This window comes from Zonotrichia albicollis, chromosome 1 (genome assembly GCF_047830755.1).
Source record: "Zonotrichia albicollis isolate bZonAlb1 chromosome 1, bZonAlb1.hap1, whole genome shotgun sequence".
NCBI classification, from domain to species: domain Eukaryota; kingdom Metazoa; phylum Chordata; class Aves; order Passeriformes; family Passerellidae; genus Zonotrichia; species Zonotrichia albicollis.
This window is the reverse complement of record NC_133819.1, coordinates 134,049,744-134,075,363: the sequence shown is the minus strand read 5'-3', so window position 1 is coordinate 134,075,363 and position 25,620 is coordinate 134,049,744. Positions and strand designations below refer to the sequence as shown.

The window sequence follows — 25,620 nt, the reverse complement described above, 5'->3', positions numbered from 1 at the left end:
ACAAACAAATGCTCAGAAAAGGCATTAGTATGAAATTCCCTGGAGAGTGTAAATTCAGGACTTTTTGTTTATAAATAATATCACTTATTATATGTGTGATTTTGATTATGAATATATTATTATTATTATTACTATTACTGATTTGGCTCTTAGTCATCAATATGCTGCCTTTAACAGCTTTTCTAACTCAGAATTATGTTCTACATTAAAGTTCATAACTTAGAAAACACATTTGAACCTGATAAGTAGTCAGTGCCTAGATCCCTCTCCGTTAAATCCTCATGATGGCCTCAAGATACACAAAAATCTGAGGTCTCTTCATTCACTATATTTTTGAAACAATGTTTATAGGGGTTTGAAATAGTCCCTTAAAATACCTGTAAGTTTCTTTCCTCCAGGAAAGATAAGCTTGAGCAAGGAATTTAATAAGCAGATACTAAAAGTAGATTTTCATAATACTTGTATCTTATACAGAGAATACCTTAATCCTGCAAACTCAAATCTGTAATTGATGTAGGTGTCTGTATCATAATCTATATAAATGAAAAGCTTAAGTTATTATTATGTTCTGATGGTATTTGACAAAATTACCAAAACAAAAATCTTTCAATGTGTTCATCATGATTAATTTGAGTAGATGGTGGCAGTGCATCTGAAGCAAGCAGTTTTCCTATGTTTTTTTTGGTTTGTTTTTTTTTTCCATATGGTGAAGAACCAAGTAGTGTTTGGGACTTACTGCGCTGTTACCTCACTTGGTGGTTAGAGAAACAATTGTCAAGGAAATGCATTCTACACTTGAGTGGGACTACCCACAGTAATCCTTAGCTGGGAGCTAATACTGCAGTGCCTAAAACATGAGCTGTAGACTGTAGTGCCTAATACCTGGTATCTTAATGGTCACCAGTTTGTGAGATCTAGAACTGGGTACTTTGTAGGGTATATGTGCTGGGAGTGGAAGACAAGTTTCATGTGTTTGTGGCAATGGGGTCACTGAGGAAACACAAAACATTACAGCAATGCCTGGGGCTGCCAAAGCGTTGAAGAGACTGCCTTGAGGTGCACTGCCACGGAAAGCCAGTAATGCTGAGGACAGAAGCAACTGAAACCAAGTCATTGCTTGCAGCAGTGAATTGAATTTCCTGTGGTCTTTGCCTTTCAGAATGTCAGAAAGCTTTGCATAATGTTGATTTTAGCTACAGTGAGGAATGCAAAAGCATTTTTAAACCATAGATGAGATCATTAATTTTACCAGTTTACCTTTGAACTAAGATAGAGTTCACTAAAGATGTAGGCCATTAAATGGTTATTTTTTCCCTTTGCATGTTAACCTTGGTTAAAACTTTACCTACCTGGTCTTCAGTTATCATCTGTAATCACTGGGACTTATTTAGTGACAAAGGAAATTTTGTCACTCATGTAAATCTAGCACAAGCTGCTAGTTCTAGGACTGCTTTAGCTGTAACTACATTAGCTGACTAAGTAAAACCAGGCAGAGTATGTCATTATAACTACTTTCTATAAAGAGAATGTTCTCACTGCTGCTTACTTACTGGATCTGTTCCAGGAAGTACACAGCAGTTTTTTTGTGCTTTATCTAAAAATAACTGTTGCTTTGTCTGTGGTGTAAGACATCAATGTCATGTGCTACTAAATGCTTTAAAGAAGCCCAGGTCAGTCAGAGTTGTGTTGTCCTTAATCTGCTAACGCAGTAAAATTATTTCATTCACTTGTTCTGGTTTACAATGCTGAATAGCTTCAGTGGAAGCCAAAGCAATCTTCTTGTCCTGTAACACAGCTTAAATGTAGGCTATGAGGATTTCTTTCTGTTTCATTGTTCTATTTATCAATCTTCACTTTTCTGCTTTTTGGCAACTCTGTTCCTGGTTCCTTTTCTTCCTGTAAAACAGGACATCATAAAACCAAGGTGATCCACATGCAGAAGAAAGGATTGATTTGCTTTAATAACTTCAGTGATTAAAGCAGGTAACAGTACAGTGATGAGGCTCTGCCAGCTCATTGTCTGGTGGATGAACTATAGCTGTACTTCTGTATGATTTGAAAATAGATGGGTGACCAGAGTTCCTGTGTGTGACTTGAATTCATAGTTAAAACCTGGAGAGACTATGAATAATTTTATATTCTTTGTACCTTTTATCTCATTGTCCATTCCATTCCACTTTTCCTTGAGTGTAACTAAAACATATTTTCCAAAAGCATGTCAAAAGCTTGGTCTAAAGATACTGTGAATGTAGGACTGTTGGTGGTAGTTAGTGGTTAGTTGATGTTTGTGGTGCTTTGTTTTAAATGAAAAACTTCTCCTAATCTTTGGTTCTTGTTACATGCTCCACTGAGATGAAAGAGCTCTGTAATGTTCTGGGGTTTTTTTCTGGATGAAGGTATTTAGATGCTAGTAAAACAAATTTTTCTTTTTTTTTTTTTTTTCTGTACAACTTGATTCTTTCACCATAAATTACATCTTCTCCAGCTTTTTGATATTTTTATGTGACTGTGCCCTACTTTTGTACATCCAAAACTTGTACACAACTTCACCATTGTGGCCATAGTAGCACTAATTCTTTGTCACACTTCAGCTAGAAGAGGAGTATGTTTCATGGTGGCTGTTGCTACAGAAAGCAGGGGTAGAGGAGGAAACAGTTCAGTCTCTGTAGGTATTTCCAAAGTCACTCCATGCTAGAAAGAAAACACGGAATTTAATAATGGTAACTCCAGAACTTGGCATCCTCAAGTACACTTTGTGTGAAAGTCAGCACCCTTTCAAGCCACAGTGTTAAATCTGATTGACTGTTTTAAATGTGCGTAGGAAGTCACTGCTATTAATGGGGCTCAGTCATTAAATAGCATTAAACATGCAGCTGTGACCATTAGGTGGAAAACTTTGTTTTTTCAAAAATAAATACATTCTTTTCTCTTTCTCTACCTTTAAAATGTAAAACTGGAAAAAACAATTTAAAATTTTCTATTATTGCTTTTCTTGTAGCCACATGGCTCTCATAAAAGCAATAGGCCTTTTCAGTAGTCTTTGACCTTAGAGGTTGTGTAAATTCCCTTCTGAAAGAACAGCAGTAAAACCAGCATTCATGGGCTGAAGATGAAGTAGTTTTTATTATCAGAAGCCAGCTCTGTGTCCCTGGAGATGAAGCAAAATCACAGTTATGTACAAGGACATACAGACAGTAAGGATAGAAACAAGTCAGAAAGTGCATGTTTTGACCCTGTCCTCATGTACAGCCTCGTTATTGAAGGAACACACAGCACTGTGAAACTTGGCAATCTTGTGCTTGTCACTGAGTAGTGATCTGGTCACAGGATCACAAAACTTATTGAAAGACATATTCTTAGTTGCATATCCTTCTGTCATGGTGACATACAAGCATTAAAATTGTGAAATCCAAGGAAGGAGCACAGACAACTTCCCAATATGATAATTTCTTACAGTTCTAACTCCATTCTGGAGTAGTAAATAAAAGTGGAAATGGTATTTTAGAGTAAAAGGTAATTTGAAATGCATGCCCAATCCTACCTCAGATTTTGTTAGACTTTAGACTGTATTTCTGCTTGTTCTAAACTACTGCTCCTTTAAACTGGAACCATCAAAAAAAATTACCTTTTCCATACCAGCATCAGTGGAGTGATAAATACTTGACTGATAATCTTACATTCCATGAATGTCAAAACAGTTTGCAAAACAGTTTTATAGCATGAAAATTTGAGAAAACTGGTAGTTGAACATTCTTAAATTGTCACAGGTTTTCCTAGAAGTACGTACTACTTCTCCTTTGGAAATGGAGCAAAACCAGTTGTCAACAGTTTCTGCCTTTTCTGGATTGGTTAAGTTTTATCTTCTCCAGCTCCACCATTACTTGGATGTATTTTGTTTCAAATTATTTTAAAACACTTTAGTAAATGCATATATATAAATATGCAGTTTAACCCTTTCAATCATAGAATTCCTATGGTGCCTTGTAGCACAGAATTGTTTAGGTTGAAAAGGACCTCTGTAATCATTGAGTCCAACCATTAGCCCAGCACCCCCATGTTCACCAGTAAACTATGTCCCTGAGTGCCAGGGACACCTTTTTTGAACACTTCCAGAATGGTGATTCCATCATTTCCATGGGCAGCCTGTTCAAATGCCTGACCACCCCTCCTGTGGAAAAAAATTTCCTAATATTTCATTTAAAAATAAATGGTGCAGCTTATATGTCCTCGTCCTGTCACTGGTTGCCTGGGAGAAGAGACTGACCCGCACCTGGCTACAGCCTCCTTTCAGGGAGCTGTAGAGAGCTCAGGTTCCCCTGAGCCTCCTCCGGGCTAAACACTCCCAGCTCCCTCAGCACTTCTCATCACACTTCTGCTCCAGCCCCTTCAGCAGCTCCACTTCAGCAGTGACAGCAGTTATATTTTCTTCATAACTTCTCCTTGGTACTGACTGCTGCCTGCTTTGTTGTTTTGGTTTTTTTTAATGATGCCACTTTATTTGATGCTTCTTTTTATTTCTAAGTACCACATTTATTCTATTACTAAGTCAGGAATAAGTCTGCCTTCTTAACGCTTTGGGGATCTCAGCTTGTGACCATGTGCTGTACTTTTTGTGTAAAGCCGTGAATATCTTTCTTTCCTTCCCCACATTTTCAATCATAACATGTGCTATAGGGAGTTGCACAAGGTGCTAAACTCTCTCATTCCCCACTAGACTTCTCTTTGATAGGATCAATTAACAGGTCACTAAAATCTGGTTTTATTTGAAGATGAAGTTTTGTCCATGTTTTCTAGGCAATGCATGTATGAAGGAGAGTATATTTTGTATTATCCTAGATGTATTTCAAACATGTCTAAAACATTTTATTTTCAGGATGATCTTAGAGCAACTTTAACAGCAAAGAGCCGAGAAGCCAAGCAATTATCTCAACTGGAAAAGACACGTCAGCGGAATCCATCAGATCTACACGTTATCGTATCCTGCCTTTCCAGTCACCATGAGAAATATGTGCAGAATTTCTTGGGAATTAAACTGTTATGTTTGGGAAGTAGTAATAACAATAATGCTCCTTAGAGAAACTGTTCCCAATGTTGAATCTTTTCTTAAACTTAATGAAGAGTTACAGCTGCTACAGAGCAGTAGTTACTCACTTTTGAATTGAAAAGAAAGTATAAATTATTTGATATGTTTATGCAAGAGAGGTAGGCATAGATTACATCCAGGAATTTGGAAGCTTTTGAAAGTAAATGTAATCAGACAATTTATTTTTTTATTTCTGTGGATTTACTGTTTTTCTCCCTGCCATTTTGGTTATTATGCTTCCTGGTATCTAGATGGGATATGAGTTTCCTCCAGCTGCATGAAAGGACAAGTTGTTATTCTGCTAATAGAATACTCATCTAGACTACTCTTCCTTTCCAAAGACCAGTCACCCTCCTCAGTATACTATTCTATATCACAATGAGAAAAATTAAGCATCTATCAAACTGAATTAGAATTTCCATTAAAATCTCACTGAAGTTTAAAATTTTGAAGCAATCAGAATCTAGGGAATGCCAAAATAAATGGGATTAAGGCAATCCTACTTCAGTCCCTTTATACTTACGTATTATAATACAGGATCTAGGTTCAAGATGTGCTGTTTACTTTTTATTACATTTTAGTGTTGGACTTGAGAGTTAAGGAGTCCTATTCATTGTTGGATTTTATCAACTGTATTTCAGAATCTTCAGGATCTTTGTAGTGGCTGAGGCATGAGACTTTAGAAAGAGTGAAAATGACTATGTTGGTCAGACTGAACACAGGAGAACTACATTTTATTTTTGTCTTTGCCAGAGAATTTTCATTTCATATTAATCAAATCAGTTAAATCATAACTAATTAAAATTCCTCATGTAATAACGACAGACATTTGTCAGCCACAGGGTTAGAATTGAGTTGTGTTGCAAAGTTAGCTTTTGTTGGAATTAAGGGAGTAAATTATAACATTAAGCTGGTTTTTTCCCAAAGGGAGACTGGTCCCATTTTTCTCTCTCAAGCTAATTCCCATTTAATTTCATTTCATGGATATGTCACTGGCACCTAGTTCATCTCTTCTTGTTTCTTTTCTAAGCTTCTCCCAAATACTCTTCTGTGACTTGGCTTCTTGTAGCACCTGTTTTCTACACTTAAGGCTTTGCCTGAAGAGTTATAAAATCTCATTTATAAAATCTCAGTAGAATCTGATTCTACACGTGTCAAAAGCACCAAATGCTGCCTATTAGCATATTAAAGTGATTGACACTCAAAAAGGTCAGATTGACACTTAAAACACATAAAAAGGTATTAGGAGCAGGAATATGTTCATTTGCTTTTGAGGATGCATGCAGGTCAGCTTTCAGGACTGAGAGAAGCTTTACCACATTAGAATACAGCAGCTGGGCTCCTGCAGGGCTTCTCTTAATCTTGAGCAATTGTGATGTTGCAGCAGTGAACAACTTTGGCCACAGATAGCAAAGAATCTATATTCCCATCTTACAAATGGTGTGTTAGCACAGCTTTGAAAGGAAATCATTACCAGATTTTTAAAAATACACTTCCGTAAATCAAAATAGATTTTTTTTTCCTGAAGAAGTCTGCTAAACTATAGATCACCTGCTTTTTATTTTATTCTTTTAAAAATAAATAATGAAGTTCTCAGTCCAAAACAGACAGCTGTCCTGAAATGTTTTGGCCTGGATACTTGAATTCTAGCAAAGCTCTAACAGATTTTACATCTTACAGCCAGAGGCTTCAGACAACATAATAATAGTATTAAATATACAGATGTTTTGAAATAACTAAGATAAATAGTTCACAGTATATTAAAAGCAGAAGTGAAAATGAACATGTCCCTGAATATTGGTTGTTACATTGCCATTTTTTCCTTTACTAATATTTCCAGTCACAGGTGAGTGTTCAGAAAATACCAAACTGCTGTTGTCCAAACTATGCAGGCTCTGCGACTTGGGACACTTCACTCTAAAACAACCACAATTCCTCTGCCAAAGCATATGTGCACAAATTATGTTCAATCTAAGATTTATTGAGGAGGTGTATTTGATTACCATAGAAATAATAGACTGTATTTGTATGTGTAAAGACTGCATATGCATAATAGCTGCCATCACTTACAGACTGACTGATTGAAGTAATTGAAAATACACCAAATGTCTTTTCTTCCCTCCTGTGATTTGGGCAAAATCAAGAAAGAGAGATAACATGTGACCTTATGTACTACTAAAGATCATGATCAATTGTTTGCCCCGTAATGGCAGAATTGTGTCTTATGATTTTAGGCTGTTTTTGAAAGGAGGTTGTTTCAAATTGCTAATCCTCTAAAATAAGGTTAGCAGATTACAATCAAATAAGTGAATAGAGCATGCCTTATTCCTTAAGTTGTAACACTAAAAGCTAGATCACAGGAACTGGACCTGTGGTGTCTTTTTCCATTAAAAAAAATCATCTCAAGTTGCAGTTTTGTAGAAATGGGAAGAACCTGACAACCTGATCACAGGATGCAATACTTGATCCATATAGTACTTTCAAATCTCATGACAAAACAGATTTGTGACGATACATACTGACTGAGCCTGTAAGTATCACTAGTGTACGATGTTTGACCAGTTCTGTATGGAAAATAACAGAAGTTTCAAGCCAAATCTTGTAGATTTCAAGTGCAAGCTCTTACATTGTTAATTGGTAATACTACACAGTTCTCAGACTTGACTTAATCAGAATAGTTTCAGTATCTTTCATTAAATAGTAGTGAACTTTCTATAAAGTTTATAATTATATCTAATTAAAATAGCTATTTAAAATGTTTTTTGTAGTAAGTAAAATAAGAAAAACTGTGTACTTATGTGTTAAAAAATGGTTGATGTGTCCCCTTCCCAGTGCCTCGTTGAAGATGTTTTTTATCAGATATTTTAATAATACAAAAATATTAAAAGCATAAAATACCTGAAATGCATTTGAATCTAAAAACTACAACAACTCTAGCCTGCAAGATTGAGATATTTACAGGATAAGTACATTAGTTCCAACTGCTGCTATAATTGTCTATTTAAATAATTTGTAAAAATGTACTAAGATGAGGTTCAGCACACTATACTGGAAAAGAATCTTTCTGGACCCACCAGGTTGATCTGCAGTAGAAAACAAGGGGTGATCTTTCCTGCTCTCCCACCACTCTGGGTTAAGTACCTAAACCCAGTAACTGTACTGTCAGTGGGATGTCAGGACTGGCTCCATAAAACTGTCCCATGATTATTACAGAAAATGAATCAAGGCAGAGAGACTTTCCTGACCGGCTGCAGCTGGTCATTTTTCATGTTTCACATCAAAGTCACAACAGTGTAGAAGGCATCTTTATATGTTCATTAAGCTGCAGATTTAAATACTGTAACACAGACATGTATTGTTTTGCAAACTTAGACTTAATAATGGCAATTACAGCAAATAGCTTTGTATCAAATGCAAGACTAATTTCACCTTTGTGTTACTTTACCAGGCTGAAAATGAACTGCAGAGAGCAACAATGGATGCTACTCGAACAACTCGGCACTTAGAGGAAACCATTGATAATTTTGAGAAACAGAAGATAAGGGACATCAAAGTATGTGTGCTCACATTTCATCTTGCATAATAAAATCACTATAGTTTGTTGGAGGCAAGATTAGCAACATTCTGGTATTCACTGAAATGCAAATCTTGTGGTATTCATGAATATTTCACAGATTTGTAAATTATAGATATAGAATCTACGATAACTTATCCTCAATCTGCTATAAAAGACAGTCTTCAAAACAGCAAAAATTCTGACTGACAATATCTTGGGAATGCATATTGGAGATTATCAAGTGGCTTTTCAGTAAGATGTGTTATTCCTAATACATTTCCTCTTTACTTTTGAAGTATTTATTCAGAATTTATTATTAAATAGTAATTGCATAAATGATAGCCCAGCCAGAATTTATGTTTAATGTCTAAAGTTCATTTAGATTCATTCAATCTGACTATTTAAAAGTACTAAGTATCATGCAGTTATTTATATCATATAAATACCAAACACAGAATACAGTATACAGAATACAAACACAGTAATTTTTGCATTAAGAAAACCTTTCTTTTCATTTGCTTTCAGAACATATTTTCTGAATTTATAACTATTGAAATGTTGTTCCATGGGAAAGCTTTAGAGATATATACTGCTGCCTATCAGAATATCCAAAATATTGATGAAAATGAAGATTTGGAGGTAAGAGTGATTGAGATTTGCTTTTCTGTTTACTTCCTATATAAAAACAGTTTTCACAATTGGGCTACACATGTCCCACACAGAAAAATGCAACAAATATTTCAGGTTCCCAGAAGAAACTCATGTATATCAGGCTTTTTTTTTGCACTTCTTCAGCAAGAGCATGCAGGTTTGTAATCTCAGAGAGCAACTGCAGTGGCAATCTGATCTTTCCCACAAAACAAAGAACAGACACTCACAAAATTACCTGCAACTTCAAGCTCAGGTAAACATAAAACAGTTTTTAAAGAACACTTCTGCAGTGAGTCTTGCTCTAAAGATGCACATAGAAAAAAACCTTCTACTGCTGTGATAACATGATGTAAAGACTAACTACTATATTACAGATCTCCCTCTAACCTGAATTTTGTTTGTTTTCATCTTTTAATCATTTTTATTAGGCTGTTCTAGAATTAAGAGACATTTGTTACTTACTAGAGTGGGTTTTTTGCCTTGTGGCAGTAACCAGCTTCAAGTCACCCTTTCCTTTCTTTCTGAATTATAGTCTCTCTTTCCCAAGATAGGCTTTTCAGGCCTTTATTCATTCTTGCAGTTCTTCTGGATGTTGGGTCTTTAAACTTAATACCATGGAAGTGTGTGTTGTGTGTGTATGTTTGGTTTGTCAAAATATTTGGATCATTTTCAGTCTGTTTTTGTAAATCCTACCAGTTATAATTTTATTCTGTCTATGACATAGCTCAGAACCAAGTTAGCACAAGACTTAAAAAACCATGAGTCTTCAGTGACAGTCATATTTGAGACTACTTGGAAATTTTACTTCCTTTAAACTATGCCATGGCAATTTTGTTCTATTTTAGTTTCACAATTATAACGTCACATGGCACCAATTCAGAAATCTCCTTAAAGTCAGTACTTTGTCTTTCACAACCAAATTTTTAATCTCATTTTAAATTTTCTCTTAATTGGACTATTATTTACTTTTCATAAAAATACTGACCATAATATACCGTCTTCTTGACTTCAAGTCTTGCACAAATAGCTGTATTGGTTATTGAAATAACTTGAAAATATAATAGATGTTGTGGTCTCCCCTGCATTCTAGGAGGTTTCCCAAATTTTTCTTAAGTTGTGCATCTTCTGTACAATTTGGTAACATTTTTTGATGCAGTTGTGTCTGATAGTAGGGATTTGCTTGTGAAGGCATTTGAGTTCATCTTCGCAAGAAATGGAGAGCCTGAAGGAGTTGCTGGGGTTCACACTTCTAGCTTAGCCTGAAATTCAGCTACATATGGTGGTGGGAAACCATTGCAGTTTTCCCTGTGTAAGTGCCCCCAAAGCTCTGAACAATGTTTACCTTGACCACATCAGTATGTTGATGTGTCTCAGGTTAAGCAAGGACATTTTTTCACCTAAAACTGATCAATCCAAACTACAGTTGATGCACATCTCTAGATCAAGTTTTATTCTCCAATGCTGCATTTCTGCAAGCTTCAGTCTCAGTAATTCTTGGCTTGCAAGCATCTAAGTGACTGCTTTCTCCACTTGATCAGGTTTTTCGGAGCTCACTCTATCCACCAGACTATCAGTCTCGCTTAGACATAGTTCGTGCAAATTCCAAGTCCCCCTTGCAAAGAACTGGCTCCTCAAAATCTTCACTGAGAACAGCACAGGTAAGAAAAACATTGCATACTAAATCAGTATATGAAAGATCTACTTAAGATAATCTTTTAGTTAATGCACATGGATCCACTGTCTTCACTCAGTTCAGGACCATCAGAAATGTAAAGAAACTTTAAATGGCATAAATATCATAATAGGCTCTTGATAATGCAGCTTTATCATTGAAGGGGAAAACCCCTCAACTTTTAAAGCTGTGTTGCTTAATTTTGACAAATGCCATTTCCAGCAATACTTGGTCTTCCATCAGCAAACTGTGGCATCTTGCAGAGAAGAGATCTAGGAGATTATTTGAAAGAGTAGTGACATTCTCTAAATATTTGCATACTTTTAGTATTCAGATTCTAGAGTGTGGCCTCTCTACCACATCCTAATCCAGACTAGTGATACCTTCTAGCAGCAGAGCAAACTCATGACCTACAGTCCTCTCCTTTTATACTCTGAAAATTCACAGCAGGTGAGGAAAAGGATGGTAAAAATGAGTGAAACAGTTGAAGACAGTGTCACTCTTTTTTGGACCAGCTACCTTGCAAATATCTATGCCACTTGTTTACAGCAGTAAACTTGCAGACATTGCAAAATGAATTATTTTTAATTCATTGCAATTGTAATTCTGTAACTGCAATGATTCTTACCAGTGTTTCAGTTACAGACAAAGCCACGTTTAAAATGCATTTAAAACCTTTCTTCTTTGAATAGACTCATGCATTGATACTGTAGTTAGGAAAACTTTTCTTGACTTTGTACACACTTTACGCCTTCTCTGCTCTCAACACAGAACAGATCAATTATTACAGTTGAGCTGTTCTGTTGAAAGTATGAATTTTGTCATCTGAAGAGATACAACCTAGTGATTCAGTGCATGAAGTCCTACTCTGACTAACTTGCCAATCCTCTTTATCACTCAAGCAAATTTCAAATTCAAGCTACTTCAGAAAATACGAGAAAAAACACAAAACAAGAATACTGAGAGTACGTACACTGTGATTTCTCCCAGAGGTGGAGTGGAATTCCATTCTAACTTGCAGGTTAACCTTTCTCATTTCCTAGACTGCTATTAATTTTAACTTTGGGTGTTAGTCTTCTCATAACCTCTAACTTACCTGAAAACAACAGGAAGTCATCTAGACCTAGAGGGAAACTGCAATGCAATTCAAAATAAGGTCATCTTACTTGGCTGTGCAGTGTCTGCAAAGGAGGATCATATGGCAGAAAAAAGGGGTGGAACACCCAACTAATGCAGTCACCATAGGTCAGTGAAGAAAGGGCAGACCTTTCTGATTCTGTAAATAGCATGGTGCTGAATTACACTGAGGCCTAATCTTTGGAACCACCAAACAAGTCTTAAGAAAAAAAAAAAAACTGTATTCAGAAAAACCTGCAGGTGACTTGTTTTATCTTTTTTGTGAATCTTTCACTATGAAATTTTTCACACATCTAGTTTGCTGCTGCACAGTAATCCAATCCTTCACTGTCTGTAATGTAGTACTTTGCAATTTCCATTGTAAAGCAGTATAAGTGATGTGGGAAGCAGTTCACAGAATCACACAGCCCAAATCTGTGGGGCAGGGGAGGACAGACACGCACAAACACTAACGTGTAGGTGGGGGACAGTGTAAGAAGTCACTGCATACCAGATGGAATAAAGTGTGCCAGTAACACAGTTCAGGTCTTTTCAGAGGATTTAACACATACCATCCTTGAATTTATTTCTGCCTCTGTGGACTAACTTTCTGTATTATCTGTATGTTAAAAATGTAAAGTACTCCTTGAGTTTGATTCATTTTCTCACAAAGAGCTATGTCCTTCATTTTACAACGCTTGACAATTCATCCTCAACATTTTGGTCTACCAATTCAGGTTGATATAGCTTATATTTTAGAACTGTAGCAAAACAGAAGGACCTTTTCCAGATATTTTAAATCAAATTTAACTACACAAGTTTTATCTACATCCATTAAATATAACAAACTTTTGCACTGACACTCTGTAGGACAGCAGAGTATCATTTTAACCATTATTGAAAATGTTTGCATCCAAATGTTCCAGCACTAAGACGTGGACAGAATTGCCATGTTTCTGCAGTGAAAGATGGAGCTGAACTGCTTAAGCAAGGACTGTCATCACCTGCATGCAACTCGTAGAATTAATTTTTACATAAAATTATTTATGGTCAAAAAATTATCATATTCTTTTTTTGCATTAAGTTCTGAAAAACTAAATTTCAATATTGGTATGTTTTAGTTCTTTGGCACAGTAACTTGGATTTATACTGCATAATTTCTTTTCTCAACTTCCTTCCCTGATACAGTTTGGTTCTTAAGGATAGCCATCTTACCACCACCAGTGATAATATTTAATATACTATTTAGTTAATTGCTGCATGGTCAGAGGTATTTGAGTAGTGAGCAGAAAAAAGCCATAAAGCAAAAACAGTTCCTGTTTCAGGAAAGGGGGGAGCTTTTACTCAGAAATATGATGCAAGTTCTGCTGAAGAATTTCAGATGCTCTGAACTAGGAAAAAAACTTAGAAAATTAGTCTGTCCCAGTGAAATTCATTTCACCTTAACACGCTCAATCTGCAGCATTCCTTAAACTCCAATTACAAATCACTGCCATTGTCTTTTTCCTCTTTCATGGAATGAGAGACTGTTGCTTTAGACATTTCAGCTCAAGTTAAGCCAGCTTCACCCAGTGATTAACTCCATTTTCTGTTGTGTTCAGGAATTTGTAAGCAACTATTTGCTTCGAGCTAAATTACATACTTGGTGAGCATGAACAAGACTTAAGTATTTTTCTTCTTTCAGAAGTTCAATGACTGCAGTTTGCTTTATGCACACACAAAAAACTTACATTACATACATGGCTGAATGAATTGTAACACGTCAGAAGTCAATTTAATAATAAGCATTTAAGGACCTTTAAAATAGGGGGCTGCTTAAAAGAAAAGGCAAGCTCTGTCTTGAGTGCAGAAGTTTTTATTATATCACTGCATTGAGAAGACACAGAAAATATAACCAAAATTAGAGCTGCAGATGCCCTTAGAGAACTACTGAACCTGAAATTTTTCAAAAGCATTCCAGATGACTTGGATAACTGTCTTCAATGTTCTCTTTCTTATGGGGAAAGGAAAAAAAAACATGTATGCTTCTTTAAATTTTAAATTTTGCATTGTCTGTGAAGAATCCATCTTCAATAGGAATTAGATTGAGCCCTCATTAAAAAAAAAGTACAGACTGCAGAATCTGTCAAATGAGATGAAAGCATGGCAGCTGGCACTTGTTTTTAATGTTTGATAAACCAAAAGGAGGAGTCACTCCAGAGGCAAGCACTGATGGGCAGGGAAAGAAGTTCATCTATGAATCAAGACTCTTAAGTTTGTCTAATTAATTCTTGGGAAAAAAGGTAAAAAGCTTAGAGCAGCATCCTTTTGAGCTTTTAACTGACAAGGTCTGATGTCTTCAAGATAAGATTAGACCCTAATACTCCTCTTCAGCCTGCTGCTTCAGCAGCCAACCCATGGAAAAACTGATTTGCATCTTGTTGATTTGATTTTTAGCATTAATTAGGTAAAAAATACCATTTTCCCTATCCTATAATAATTCTGAAGGACTACACGGATATTTTTAGCTTTTAAAAACCATTATAGTATTTTTATTCTGTATCATGTACCTTTCCAGTGGTGTGCATGTTATGAACAGTTAATAAATAAACAACTTACCCCCTTCCCCCAAATGAAAACCATGCAAACATTTAGGCTGAAAATGCCAATGGAGAATTATTTTTTGTTTGCAGAAAACAAACAATGACATAGTTTATATCCTTTTGTTGGATTTTTATCAGATTTCCCACAGAATGCTAAGAAAAGATGAAGATGATGACGAGGAGGAAGATGAAGATGATGAAGAGGACGATGAGGAGGATGAATTTGATGCTACTAAGGAAGTGAGATAACAAAGCTGTTCTAAGAGGGGTTTTTTATTAAGGGGGGAAAAGCCCCTTCACCTAAAGGCTTTTTTTGTATGTTGGATCTAAAATTTCACCGGGGCTATATATTTAGAACTCCAGCAGGAGCAAGAATCAGTGCTGATTCTAGAGTGCCAGACAACAAATGACTGGTTTGAAAGAATGGAAAAAAATCCACTGAAAGTGGGCAATTTCAGTAGCTAGAAAATTAAATATTTAAATAGATGCCTGTATTATATTTGCATAGATGTTATATTGTAATCACATTTGCTTAAACTTACGTGATGAACAGTGTCCAAAAGCTGCACGAAGCTTTCAAACAGTTATGAACATTGTTTTGTCCTTACTTTGCCAATATATTACCTCTCTAGCTATACACCTCTTGAATTTTTTAAGTACTCTAGCTGTAACTGTTATAATTGGGTTTATACATGCTAAAGTAACCGTGGTAATTACAAAACTGTTTGCAGCAACCGCCTGTTAAGATTTCATTTTGCTATCCACCCTGGATGGCAGAAGGCATGGTGAGGTGTACTTTTTTTCTTATTTTCATTTTTCTCAGGCATTCATCAGGTACAGATGACTTTTGATTCCTTTACACATACAGAATGAACAGTCACAAATAAGGACCTGGCCCAGTATCTTATGTTCAGTGCTGCTTTGCTTTTTAAATAAAAGTGCCTTCATGATAAAACTAGTGGATATTTTATGTAGTTGATGTTTGTTATATTAGTTGACATGCTATACATAGTTCAAATTTCACGTGTTTAGCTACGCGATTCAGTTACCGGTTCCATCAAACATACAGGAAGAAATTACACATTTTGAGTGTAATTCCTTATTCTGTTTGGGGATAGAGGAAAAAATGTGTTCATTTTTTAACAGTGACTGGCTGTCTGCCAGAAAATTTACCACACTGTTCACCTCCAGCTTTAGTATCTGCTAAAGAAAAAATGCAGAAGAATTTAAATTTGAGACGGGGAAAATAATTTTAAATTATAACAAAATCTTTCTTTCAGTTACAGAAAAAAGCCAGGAAGTGCATTTATAATACTGCTACTTTTTGTCCACTGATGCACATGTATGCAATGCATACCTGTTTTGACATGTGAAAAAACAGGTTTTGCCAAAAATTATTGAGATGAAAATAAATGAAAAGTTCACAATATAGGGTTATTTTAAACTGAAAAAATAATTTTACACCAGCATTACATACTACTGACATTGAATTACTGCTGGCAAGGAGTAAATACCAATGAGCAAAATTTTTAAAAGTATCTATGTGATTAATTCCCATCTGTTTCAGCAACTAAGACACTTCAATAAATAGTAGTATGACATCAGAATTCTGGTGATCACCGCTTTACCATTTCATACACAATGAAGTAGTCCATCTCCAAAACAGATAGCTATCTTCATAACAGTTTCAGGTTTTCGTATAGCAAGTATTTGTGTACTATGCCTTGAGAAAGCAATTCTGAAAAAAAGGCAGTTTTGTTTAGATAAATTGCACTCTAAAAGATTATGCAGTTCACAAGCATAAAATTCATTCTTCCTACATCACAAAAAAGTCAACTCCAGGAACCACAGAAAAACTTCCAGAAAAATAGTGTTGGGCAACTTTGTCCTGCGTGTGTGGTGTCTTAACTTTGCATGTTGCACAGAAATTGTGACCTCAAAACTACAGATGAAAAGTCCCTGACTAAAATACTTCACCAGAAGTAGAAGCCAGAATAACAATTTAGGATGTTAGTAAAGAATTAAATATTACCTAAAGATCCTTCTGCAAAGAACTTTCTCGTGGTAACTTGCAGTTACTCCATTCACTCATTTGTATTTTTTATCACTGGCCCTAGATGATGCAAACTCACAACCATTCTTGCCTAGACTGTTTTGCCTGTCTGTTGAACACACTGGCACATTCCTTAGGGATTAAGGGTGCTCATCAGACTGTCCTGTTCGACTTTCCCTAATAGATGCCTCAAGCTGCTTTCGTAGGTGATCACTATTTCTAGTTTTTGACAACAGAAACTGTTCTCTTTTACATCAGAAATTTTGGACAACGGTAGCAAAAGCAACTTCAGAGAAGACATAAGTAAAAAAACTTTCCATGTTTTATATAAGCATCACCAAATGTAGCATTTCATTTATTACTCCTTCCTGTATCAATGGTACTTAAAAAGGAAGCACAGGATTTCAAGCCATGTAATTATAGGCAGTCTCTGATTTGTCCTTTGTACTGGAAATACAGTGCCTCCAAACCACTAAACATGTGATGTCACAGAACCCTGTTACCAGGAAATGCTGTCATCACACCATGCACCTGAACCATCTCTTCAGGCAGAATCAGAATATAATGCCCAGTCTGGAGAGGCAGATGGACACACACAACCCAAAACACCAACTAGGCAACAGCTATAAACCAAGCACCAGCTGTCCTACTAACCTTGTTATTTAGCTGATGCACTGTTTCCTCTCCTTCGGTGCATCTGTATGTACTTCGAGATGCAGCTCTTTACAGACTGTGAGAAAGTCATTTTTTTTGGTCTATCAATCAGACATTTCAGATTAACCTAAAGTAGTCATAAACTCTAATCTGGCTTTAAATTAAATACAAATTAGCCACAGGGCAAACAAAAGACCATTTTGTAATGCCTTAATTATGACCTCTGCCATTACAAGCTTTATGACACTTTTTATATGTTCACTGGGGGGAAAGGTTTACCATCTGAAAAGCTAATGGTATCTTATAAGCACTTACTCTTAACCTTTTCTGAAAACAGACAGTTTTTTTCTTAAAGATAATCTCACATTTCACTGGCAAAGCAACCTCCTAAACTCTTACCTTTCCAACCTCCAAGTTCAAAATCTCCTGTTGTGTAGTAACTAGAAGCACTTTAAAATCAACAAATCATCTAAAACTGATTAACTGGAGAAGTTAGTTGTATTCATATTTTCAACACAGCTTAGTTCTAAAGATGCTAACTTACAAAAATAGTCACAATGAAGTTTTCAACATGATGGTCAGGGAAGTTTATTTTGAGAAATCTCATGTCTTTATTTTTCCTGCAACATCTTCTGGCTCCTTGATCTCTTTTAAAGTAGCTATTAAATAAAGCACAAAATTGTTGGGTTTTAATTCCTTTTAAGTTCAGAGGAGGATTCAAAACTATATGATTCTGAAGCTAATTCCTAGCAGAAAGCAAAAATCAGTATGTGTTCAAAGTTGAAAACTTGGCCATTATATTTCTTTGCTCAGAGGAATCTACATTTACAGACCTTGCATTACCATTCAGAGAGGTTTTTTCTTGGCACTTAAAACACAGAATAAATAATATGCAGAAGAAATAAAGCTATGCTAACTTTTTAAATATTACACAACAAAAAATCCCATTCTTTCTATTTTCTTGTACGAAACAGTTGTCATGGAAGTCCTGCAATCACTAGGATGACTTCACAAAAAGTAATAAAGGTTTGACCACCAGTGAGGGGGGATCATTCACTAGGAAGGCTGCCTGGACAGCTCTGTCCTTAAAGCTATTAAAGATGCAATAGACAAGGCCAGATAAGCCAAAACTTGCTCTGAGGAGTGAATGGGAATAGAGACCTCCCTATGTCAGGAATTTAGGAATTCTGTTTATTGAACAAGCAAAGGTTAGAAGTTTTCACTGCCAAGTTGCAACTTTGTTGTCTCAGTTTGAGGGGACTGAGCCTTAATCCTTTAGTACTACAGATACTACCTTGCACAGCTGTAATGTCAACGAAAGTCCTTGCACATGCAATCAAAGTTTCCCACTAAGCCTTAATTTTGAAGACACAGCTTTCCCAAGCTTTTATTTCTTCCTAAAATTTAAACATGCTGGTAACAAACCAATGGAAACAACACGTTCTAAATGCTGACATAAGCATTTATTTTATTACATAAGAAAATAACGCTTGTCAGCTTGCCAGTGAGAGATGTTAGTTAAAACTAATCTCAGATTGACCTGGAATGCATCCAGACATCATTAGCCAGTTAGTATTCATGTTACGCAGCATGTGAAGATAAAACAAAACCACTCCAGTCAGAATTCTTGATCTAATTCCAACACTCATTTTCTGCCTCAAGGTACTATAGTGAGTGAGAAAAAAGCCTAACTGATGGATACAGCCTCTGCAAGCTCTGTCAACTACCCATCCTTTGCTATGTTGACAAACTACCAGTTCAATCTTTCCAGACAAAGCAGCCAGCATCATTCTCCATTCTCACCAAGACCCAGATCTGCTGAACATAATAACTGAGATCATTAACTGTACAAGTTTTAAATATAAGACACACATTTAAATGGCAATTTCTTTTTTATTTAAAAAAATTGCAAAGCCAGCTAATGAGAACAGCAAGCTCTTAAACAGGAATGCCTGCAAACATATGAAACCGAATAAAACCTGAAAGGTTTACACAAAAATAAACCAGAAAAAAAATTAAAATTTTATTAAGCTAACCTTAGTAAGAAGTGTCATTTACTAATGCAGGTAGCACTGAAAATCTTCTATTTGAACCGTTTGTGTGGTTAGTCAACCAGCACTTACGTTTTTATTTGATGCAAAGACATAAGATTGGAATTAATCTTAAAAAAAAAAAACCCAAAGCATTACAACTCCATCCTTTTATACCTTCATGTAAGACATTCAATGTCCTACAGGTATTTCAACCAAGAGCTAAACAACTGAACCGGGTATTATTTACAACCGTTGATGGAAACTGTTTTGCATCTTCCAGTAATTAAAAGTTAAAATAACTGTCAATACTGTCAAACCTAGAATGTGTTATTAGAGCATCTTTTCCTCCTTTACAGCAAACTCAACTTAACTTTCCGTGGACCAATGGGCCTGTCATTCAGTTCATTAATAGCAGCCATAGCTTCCTCATAGTTTGTCATAGCAACAATGGCATCACCAGAAGGTAATCCTTGTTCATTGTACTGCACAGAAACTGACTCCGGTATCACTCTATAGCCATAGAAAAAATCCAGAATCTCATTAGGAGTAGCCTTAAAAGGTAAATTTTTCAACAGAATAGGAACAACACGTTCAGAACCACCACTGAAATTTGGATCTGGCATAAATCTTCCTTCCGGAAAATTTCCCATTTTATTATTCCCAAACTCCATTCTGCCAAAAGGTTCACCGTCACCACCAAAATCCATGAGGGGTGGTGGACCCCTAAAATCCTTAGGAGGGCACATGAAGTCCTCAGGGGGATGTCTGAATTCAGAATGATGCCTGAAGTTCCCAGGGGGACCAAAAGAATGCATGGGTGGCCCTTGTGGTGGCCCAGATGGTGAACCAACTGGATGGGAGAGGTCACCTCTGTCATACGGATGTGAATGACCATGCATTTCATTTGGTGCAGATAATGATGCAGCGACACCAAATTTCTGCATCTGATCTTGAGATATAAGTCTTATTAACACTTCTGTTCCCAAAAATGTTTGGCGGTTTAAATTTTCTGCTTTCATAGCTTGTTCTTCAGATTTAAACTTCACTAGTGCTTCTCCCAGTCCAACTCCTTTTTCATCATAGAGCAAGTAAATATCATCTTCGTCAATATCAAATCTTGAAAAGAACTTCTGCACTTCAATTTTTGACACATCAAACGGAAAATTCCTTACATAAACGCAATTCTTAGGGCTGGAATGACCTTCCCGGTAACTTTTTTCTGATATGGCCTGTCCAAGGTGATCTCTGTCCGGCGATCTTTTCCTCTCACAAGAGTCAATTATTTTCAACATTGACTTTCTTGAAATTGGAAAAATGTACACAGGACGATTGAGAAGAATCTTTCTATGACATTCCAAAGCAGCCTGATATTCTCTCTCACTCCTGAACACCACAAAGGCATCTCTAGTCCTTTTCTGATGCTTATCTGTTAGAATCTTAATCTGTTTGCTGTGTATATCCAATTCAGGAAAAAAATCTCTCAAATCTCTCTTTTCCACATTAAAAGACAGATTTCTTAAGTGTATGTAATATTCCTGGCTGGGAGAGGAACGAGAATGTGTTCTTTGTCTCCTTGGTGATCTTGAACGAGAATGCTTCCTTGAATGCATGTAGCCCGAACTTCTCGGAGAATGGTCTTCACACAAAAAGTCATCCATTTCATCTGGCACGTCTATCCGCCCACCGCATTCCATCCACCGTTCCTCTGTAGTCGGACTGATTTCTATAAACCTCTGACCCATGTATTGTCTGTGACGTTTAAGTCCTTCTAAGGCATCACCGGGTGTAGCACATCTTACCAAGCAATCACCATTGTTCAAACCATTACGGTGCTTTATCAGAATCACTCCATCCACGCGAATCCCCGAAAGGAAAGCACGTACTTCCATCTCTGTTGCAGAGTAAGGTATGCCACGTAGAAACAGGTAACGATCATCCGGGTTAAACGGGTGGCAATCCTTTCTCAACTGATAGTTTGACTTAGGCATACCCATATCACTGTATCTTGTGCCGTTGGTATGGAACCCAGCCTCCAGGCGATTTGGTGGCCCGTAACTAGGCTTTCTTATTCCTTTTGGGGAAGCTGTAACTAAATGTGGTATATCTCCAATACTTGATGCACTAGAACCATTAGTACCTGTTCTTCTAGAGCCAGACATAGTTTCTCGTCCCCCACGGTCAAATCGTTTCCGGCTCATTTCTATGGTACTCTGCATCTCTGCCTTGCTGCTGAGAAAGAGCTCTATGCGCGAGTCCTTGATAAACCCTCCCGAACAGCTCATGGCACGCCGTGCATCTTCATCTGTGGCAAATATAATAAAAGCCTCCCCAATCTCTCCTCCAATAATATGCACACCTCCATCGGGAATATTCAATCCCAAGAAGAAACGACGAATATCTGGAGGACCCGCAACAACAGGAAGCCCCTGTAAACGGATGACTACAGCCATGCTGAGCTCAACCCACAGCAAAAATCACCTGCAGACAAAAAGGTACACATGATAGCACGTCTTTAGTACTCAGCTATTACAGTATCTTATCACTTAAGCTAGAGCCTTTTTAATGAATGCCCTTGTCTCATCAAGAGAGAAGGTATGAAAAAACCCACAAGTTCACTGGAACAAGATTAAAACAATTCACTGAATGTTGATTAGTCAGAACAATTAGCTACTCCACCAGCACTCGTGCACAAATCTATCAATATTCCCTACCCTAAGGGCAACAAAATCCACCTAAGCCACTCCTCACCATCCGCAATACCTAAAGAACACCTCAAGTCTTTCACGGCATAGTTACTATGTGCCAGAGATCTCTGCCCACTCCTAAGGAACAAAAAAAATCCGGTTTACTTTTGATCAGGACACTAATTGATAAAAGGAGAAAGGAAAAAGAATAACTATGTCACTGGAAAATGAAGTAACTCACAAACAAACAATGATGACTTTACTGCTTTGACAAGTTGCTCTACCCAGTGATCAGTTCTGTTCAATAATGTATGTTTTCTCAGCATTCAAAAATGTTGTCTCTTTGGCGTAGTCAGAGTATTAACTGCAGTGGCCACAAGCATATCCTAGCTGCCAGCCACAAGTCTGTGAGGAAAAAAGGCTGTGTATGATCTTGTCACAATACTCAGTGAGAAGTGTTAAGCTTTTGACAGCTTACCTGTTTCTGCTTTGGAGACCTGATAAATTCTGTAAAATCAACTTAACTGTGGAAAGAAAACGAAACATAATTAATGGCTGATACCTGTACTTTGCTTTACACACTGTGCTACACTGCTGCAGCCCATCCATAGCAGTGGCTAATACTAAAGCCAAGCACGTTATGAACCCATGTGAAGAACTCCTTCCATGTTCCAAGATGCCATGCACCACGTCTTTCTGTTTCCATTTTAGAAGCAAAAGAAATTCATAATTTAAGTTGACTTCTGGAAACGATGAAAATACGATGAGATTACTTGGTCATCAATTGTGCCACACTGAACTGTTGCAATGAAACAGACAACATATCGAGGGAACAGTTCTCAGCTGAGTTCTTGGAAGGTGCTTAGGTCCATCTCAGGATTACACGACATGTCCATTCTTCTGAAATCCACCTGGATTCAAACTTCACAAGAGTATGCTACTCACCAGTCCAGCACTGCACTTAACATACACAGTGAAGCCCATCAAATGAAAGAGCAAAAATATCCAACAAGGAGAAACTTCACAATGTACCTGAATTTACCAAGCCAACTTCAGTATTTTCCCTAAATCCTTACTCTACTGCCTTTCAAACATAAGAACAAGAGAACCTTGAATACACTGACTTAACAGACCCTGATTTTCAACATTTTCCAACATCACACAATAAATAGGACAATATTCTCAGAACAAACACAAGCCTCTGTAGCAAATGACTGCATCCCTTTAAAACAAACACAACAGCCCAATGCTCCGAGCATTTGCAAACACTCCTTCTACAAACCCTGCTCTGTAAAGCACCACATCCTGATAACGAGTAACCTACCAACAACCATTACTGCCACTCCACCTGAACGTAGCAAAACAAGAGCAAAGCCCCAATTCTGTCACTAACAGACTCCATGTCACTTCTGCACCAGTACTCTGTAAGCACAACAAACCGAAAACAACTGCCCATTTACAAACTTCCCTGAAGACCATCTGTTCTCTGTGCTTTTGTGGTGAGTGGACCCCAGCCAGCAGCCAAGCACCCACACAGCTGATTGTTCACTCCTCCTCCCATCAGTGGGATGGGAAAGAACAAAGTCGAGAAAACTTGTGGGTCAAGATAAAGGCAGTTTCCTTGGTGGAAAGAAAAACACAAAACAAAGGAAATCACTCACCACCTTCCACAGGCTGACTGATGTCCAGCCTTCCTCCAAATAACAACTGCCTTGGGAGCCAAGATAGAAACCAAAACCATTTAAATACTTCTTCCTCTACCTCCGTTTTTGTTGCCCAGCATGATGTTACATGTCACAGATATCCCTTTGGTGAGTTTGGGTCAGCTGTCCCAGCCATGTTCCCTCCCAGCTTCGCACCTACTCTGAGCACACTCACTGCAGGAACAGAGTAGGGAACATCGATAAAGCCTTGATACTGTGCAAGCACTGTTCAGCCACAGCCAAAACACCGATGTGTTGTCAACATTCCTTTAGCCACAAATCCAAACAACTGTATGGGCTGCTGTGAAGAACGTTAACTCCATCCCAGCCAGACCCAGAACACTTTACAACGTGTCTTCTCAACAGATGCAATGACAGTGCCAAAAAAGCATGGAGAATTCAAGGGCAGAGTTTTCATACAGCACCTTCATGTCTTGAAAAAGCAAATCCGCTGCCCTGCTACTTTGTGATGTATTTAATCTGTAGTACTTCTGGATTCACAACTCCGCTTTCTTATCCCAATTTTTAAACATCATTCACAACAGCTCTCCTCCATAATTCTTCGGTGATAAACAGCAAGTTCTCCACGATGCACCAGGGATACAATACACAACCTTCAGTGGTGAAAACCAGACCAGTGGTTGAGATCATAATGGGATCTCTAACAAGTCCACAAACAAATGCAAGTTCAAATCATAGCTCTTACTGACTGTACAGTAAACCATCACACATGGATAGAAAGCATAGACAAGCCATCCAAATTTAAAGTGCATAACCAAAAATATTTGACTTGTCGAGAAAAGTAGGAGCAATTCATTAGCTGAACAAGGACTTCAGAAAGCAAGGATTTAGAGAATAAATAAACAACTTCATGCCATAGCTTAAAAGCACAGAAGTGTACAGTTTTATGAAATTTTATATATGAGCAAAATTGGTTATAAAGCAGTACAATACCTATTCTTCCACAGTCTCAGGAAATTCCAAACATTAATGCCATTAAAATAATCCACAACTTATAAACGCAGTAGGAAACTAAGTCTGCACTAGACTAGGATTTTTATCATAGCACTGCAAGATTACACACACACTGCAAGCTAGAAAGAACACCCACAGAAACACCCCGTCTACGAAACTGGACCAGTATAGAATAACCAGCGGAACAAGGGAAGGGTTCTTATCCTATTCTTCAAAATAAGCCTCAACAGAGGAAGCAGGCTGCTGCGAATGGCAGTTTGCACAGTGCGGAAGGAAAACATGAGTGAGCTGTGCAGCTGGCCCCGCTACAGGGTCGAATGTAGCACGGAACCGCTTCCCAGCAGGTCAGCCCGCCGGCCCCGGCGCTGCTGGAGACCCGCGGCGGGCGGCAGGGCCGGGCACGGGGCGAGGGGAGGGCGCCCCGCGCCACACGCGCTGCGGCCCGCCAGAGCCGCCGCTGCTGCGCCCCCATGAAGAAGCCCGTCTGCTTCCCGACACCGGGACAGGGCTGAGGGAAGCACCGGGAGCAGGGAAGTGGGGTGGGAAGCCCAGAGACACGCGAAAGCCGGGGTACACGGGGCCGGGGCACAGCGAGCGGCCGCGCAGCGGTTCCGCGAGGGTCGGGTAACCGAGAACCGGCAAACTTCGCGCCGCCCTCGGCCACACGCCGCACCCAGGGGAGGCGTGCTCTGTCCCTCACGCTATCCATCCACGCACCCACCGGACACGCCGCTCAGCGAGCGCCGCAGCTCCCGGCACGGCTCCGCCAAGATGGCGCCGCCTCCACTGCCCCCCCAAACGCTGAGGGGAAGCTGCGCTGCGCGAGCGCCGACCTGCGCGCGCACCCTCCGGGCGGGG

The 25,620-nt window shown here is 37.9% G+C and overlaps 2 protein-coding genes across 9 annotated transcripts in view; one reads left to right on the top strand and one right to left on the bottom strand.

Annotated features, from left to right (window-relative positions):
* The window catches only part of CIBAR1 (CBY1 interacting BAR domain containing 1), a 25,346-nt gene extending 4,973 nt beyond the window's left edge, over window positions 1-20,373 (top strand). The window contains exons 4-8 of the mRNA XM_026797916.2: window positions 4,874-4,975; window positions 8,532-8,636; window positions 9,165-9,278; window positions 10,829-10,948; window positions 14,799-20,373. Coding sequence (XP_026653717.2) covers window positions 4,874-4,975; window positions 8,532-8,636; window positions 9,165-9,278; window positions 10,829-10,948; window positions 14,799-14,909 — 552 coding nt within the window. The 3' untranslated portion in view covers window positions 14,910-20,373. The remainder of the gene's footprint in view (window positions 1-4,873; window positions 4,976-8,531; window positions 8,637-9,164; window positions 9,279-10,828; window positions 10,949-14,798) is intronic.
* RBM12B (RNA binding motif protein 12B) lies at window positions 345-25,620 on the bottom strand. 8 transcript variants are annotated; one of them, XR_012583213.1, is made up of 4 exons: window positions 25,484-25,620; window positions 22,563-22,608; window positions 12,059-21,878; window positions 345-2,691 (listed from the first exon to the last, which is right to left on the bottom strand). XR_012583213.1 is itself a non-coding variant. In XM_074555135.1 (4 exons), the coding sequence occupies exon 4, from the start codon at window positions 21,848-21,850 to the stop codon at window positions 19,751-19,753; it is 2,100 nt and encodes a 699-aa protein (XP_074411236.1). In that variant the 5' UTR covers window positions 21,851-21,878; window positions 22,563-22,608; window positions 23,746-24,401; window positions 25,484-25,555; the 3' UTR covers window positions 10,845-19,750. The 8 variants fall into 8 exon arrangements, 7 of the variants coding, with proteins under 7 accessions (XP_074411236.1, XP_074411202.1, XP_074411225.1 ...); XM_074555135.1 differs by lacking the exon at window positions 345-2,691 and adding an exon at window positions 23,746-24,401 and having other exon boundaries at window positions 10,845-21,878; window positions 25,484-25,555; XM_074555101.1 differs by lacking the exon at window positions 345-2,691 and having other exon boundaries at window positions 10,845-21,878.

Bases quoted from the DNA above. Each gene is read 5' to 3' on its own strand.
- RBM12B (XM_074555101.1), bottom strand. From the start codon at position 21,850: ATGGCTGTAGTCATCCGTTTACAGGGGCTTCCTGTTGTTGCGGGTCCT.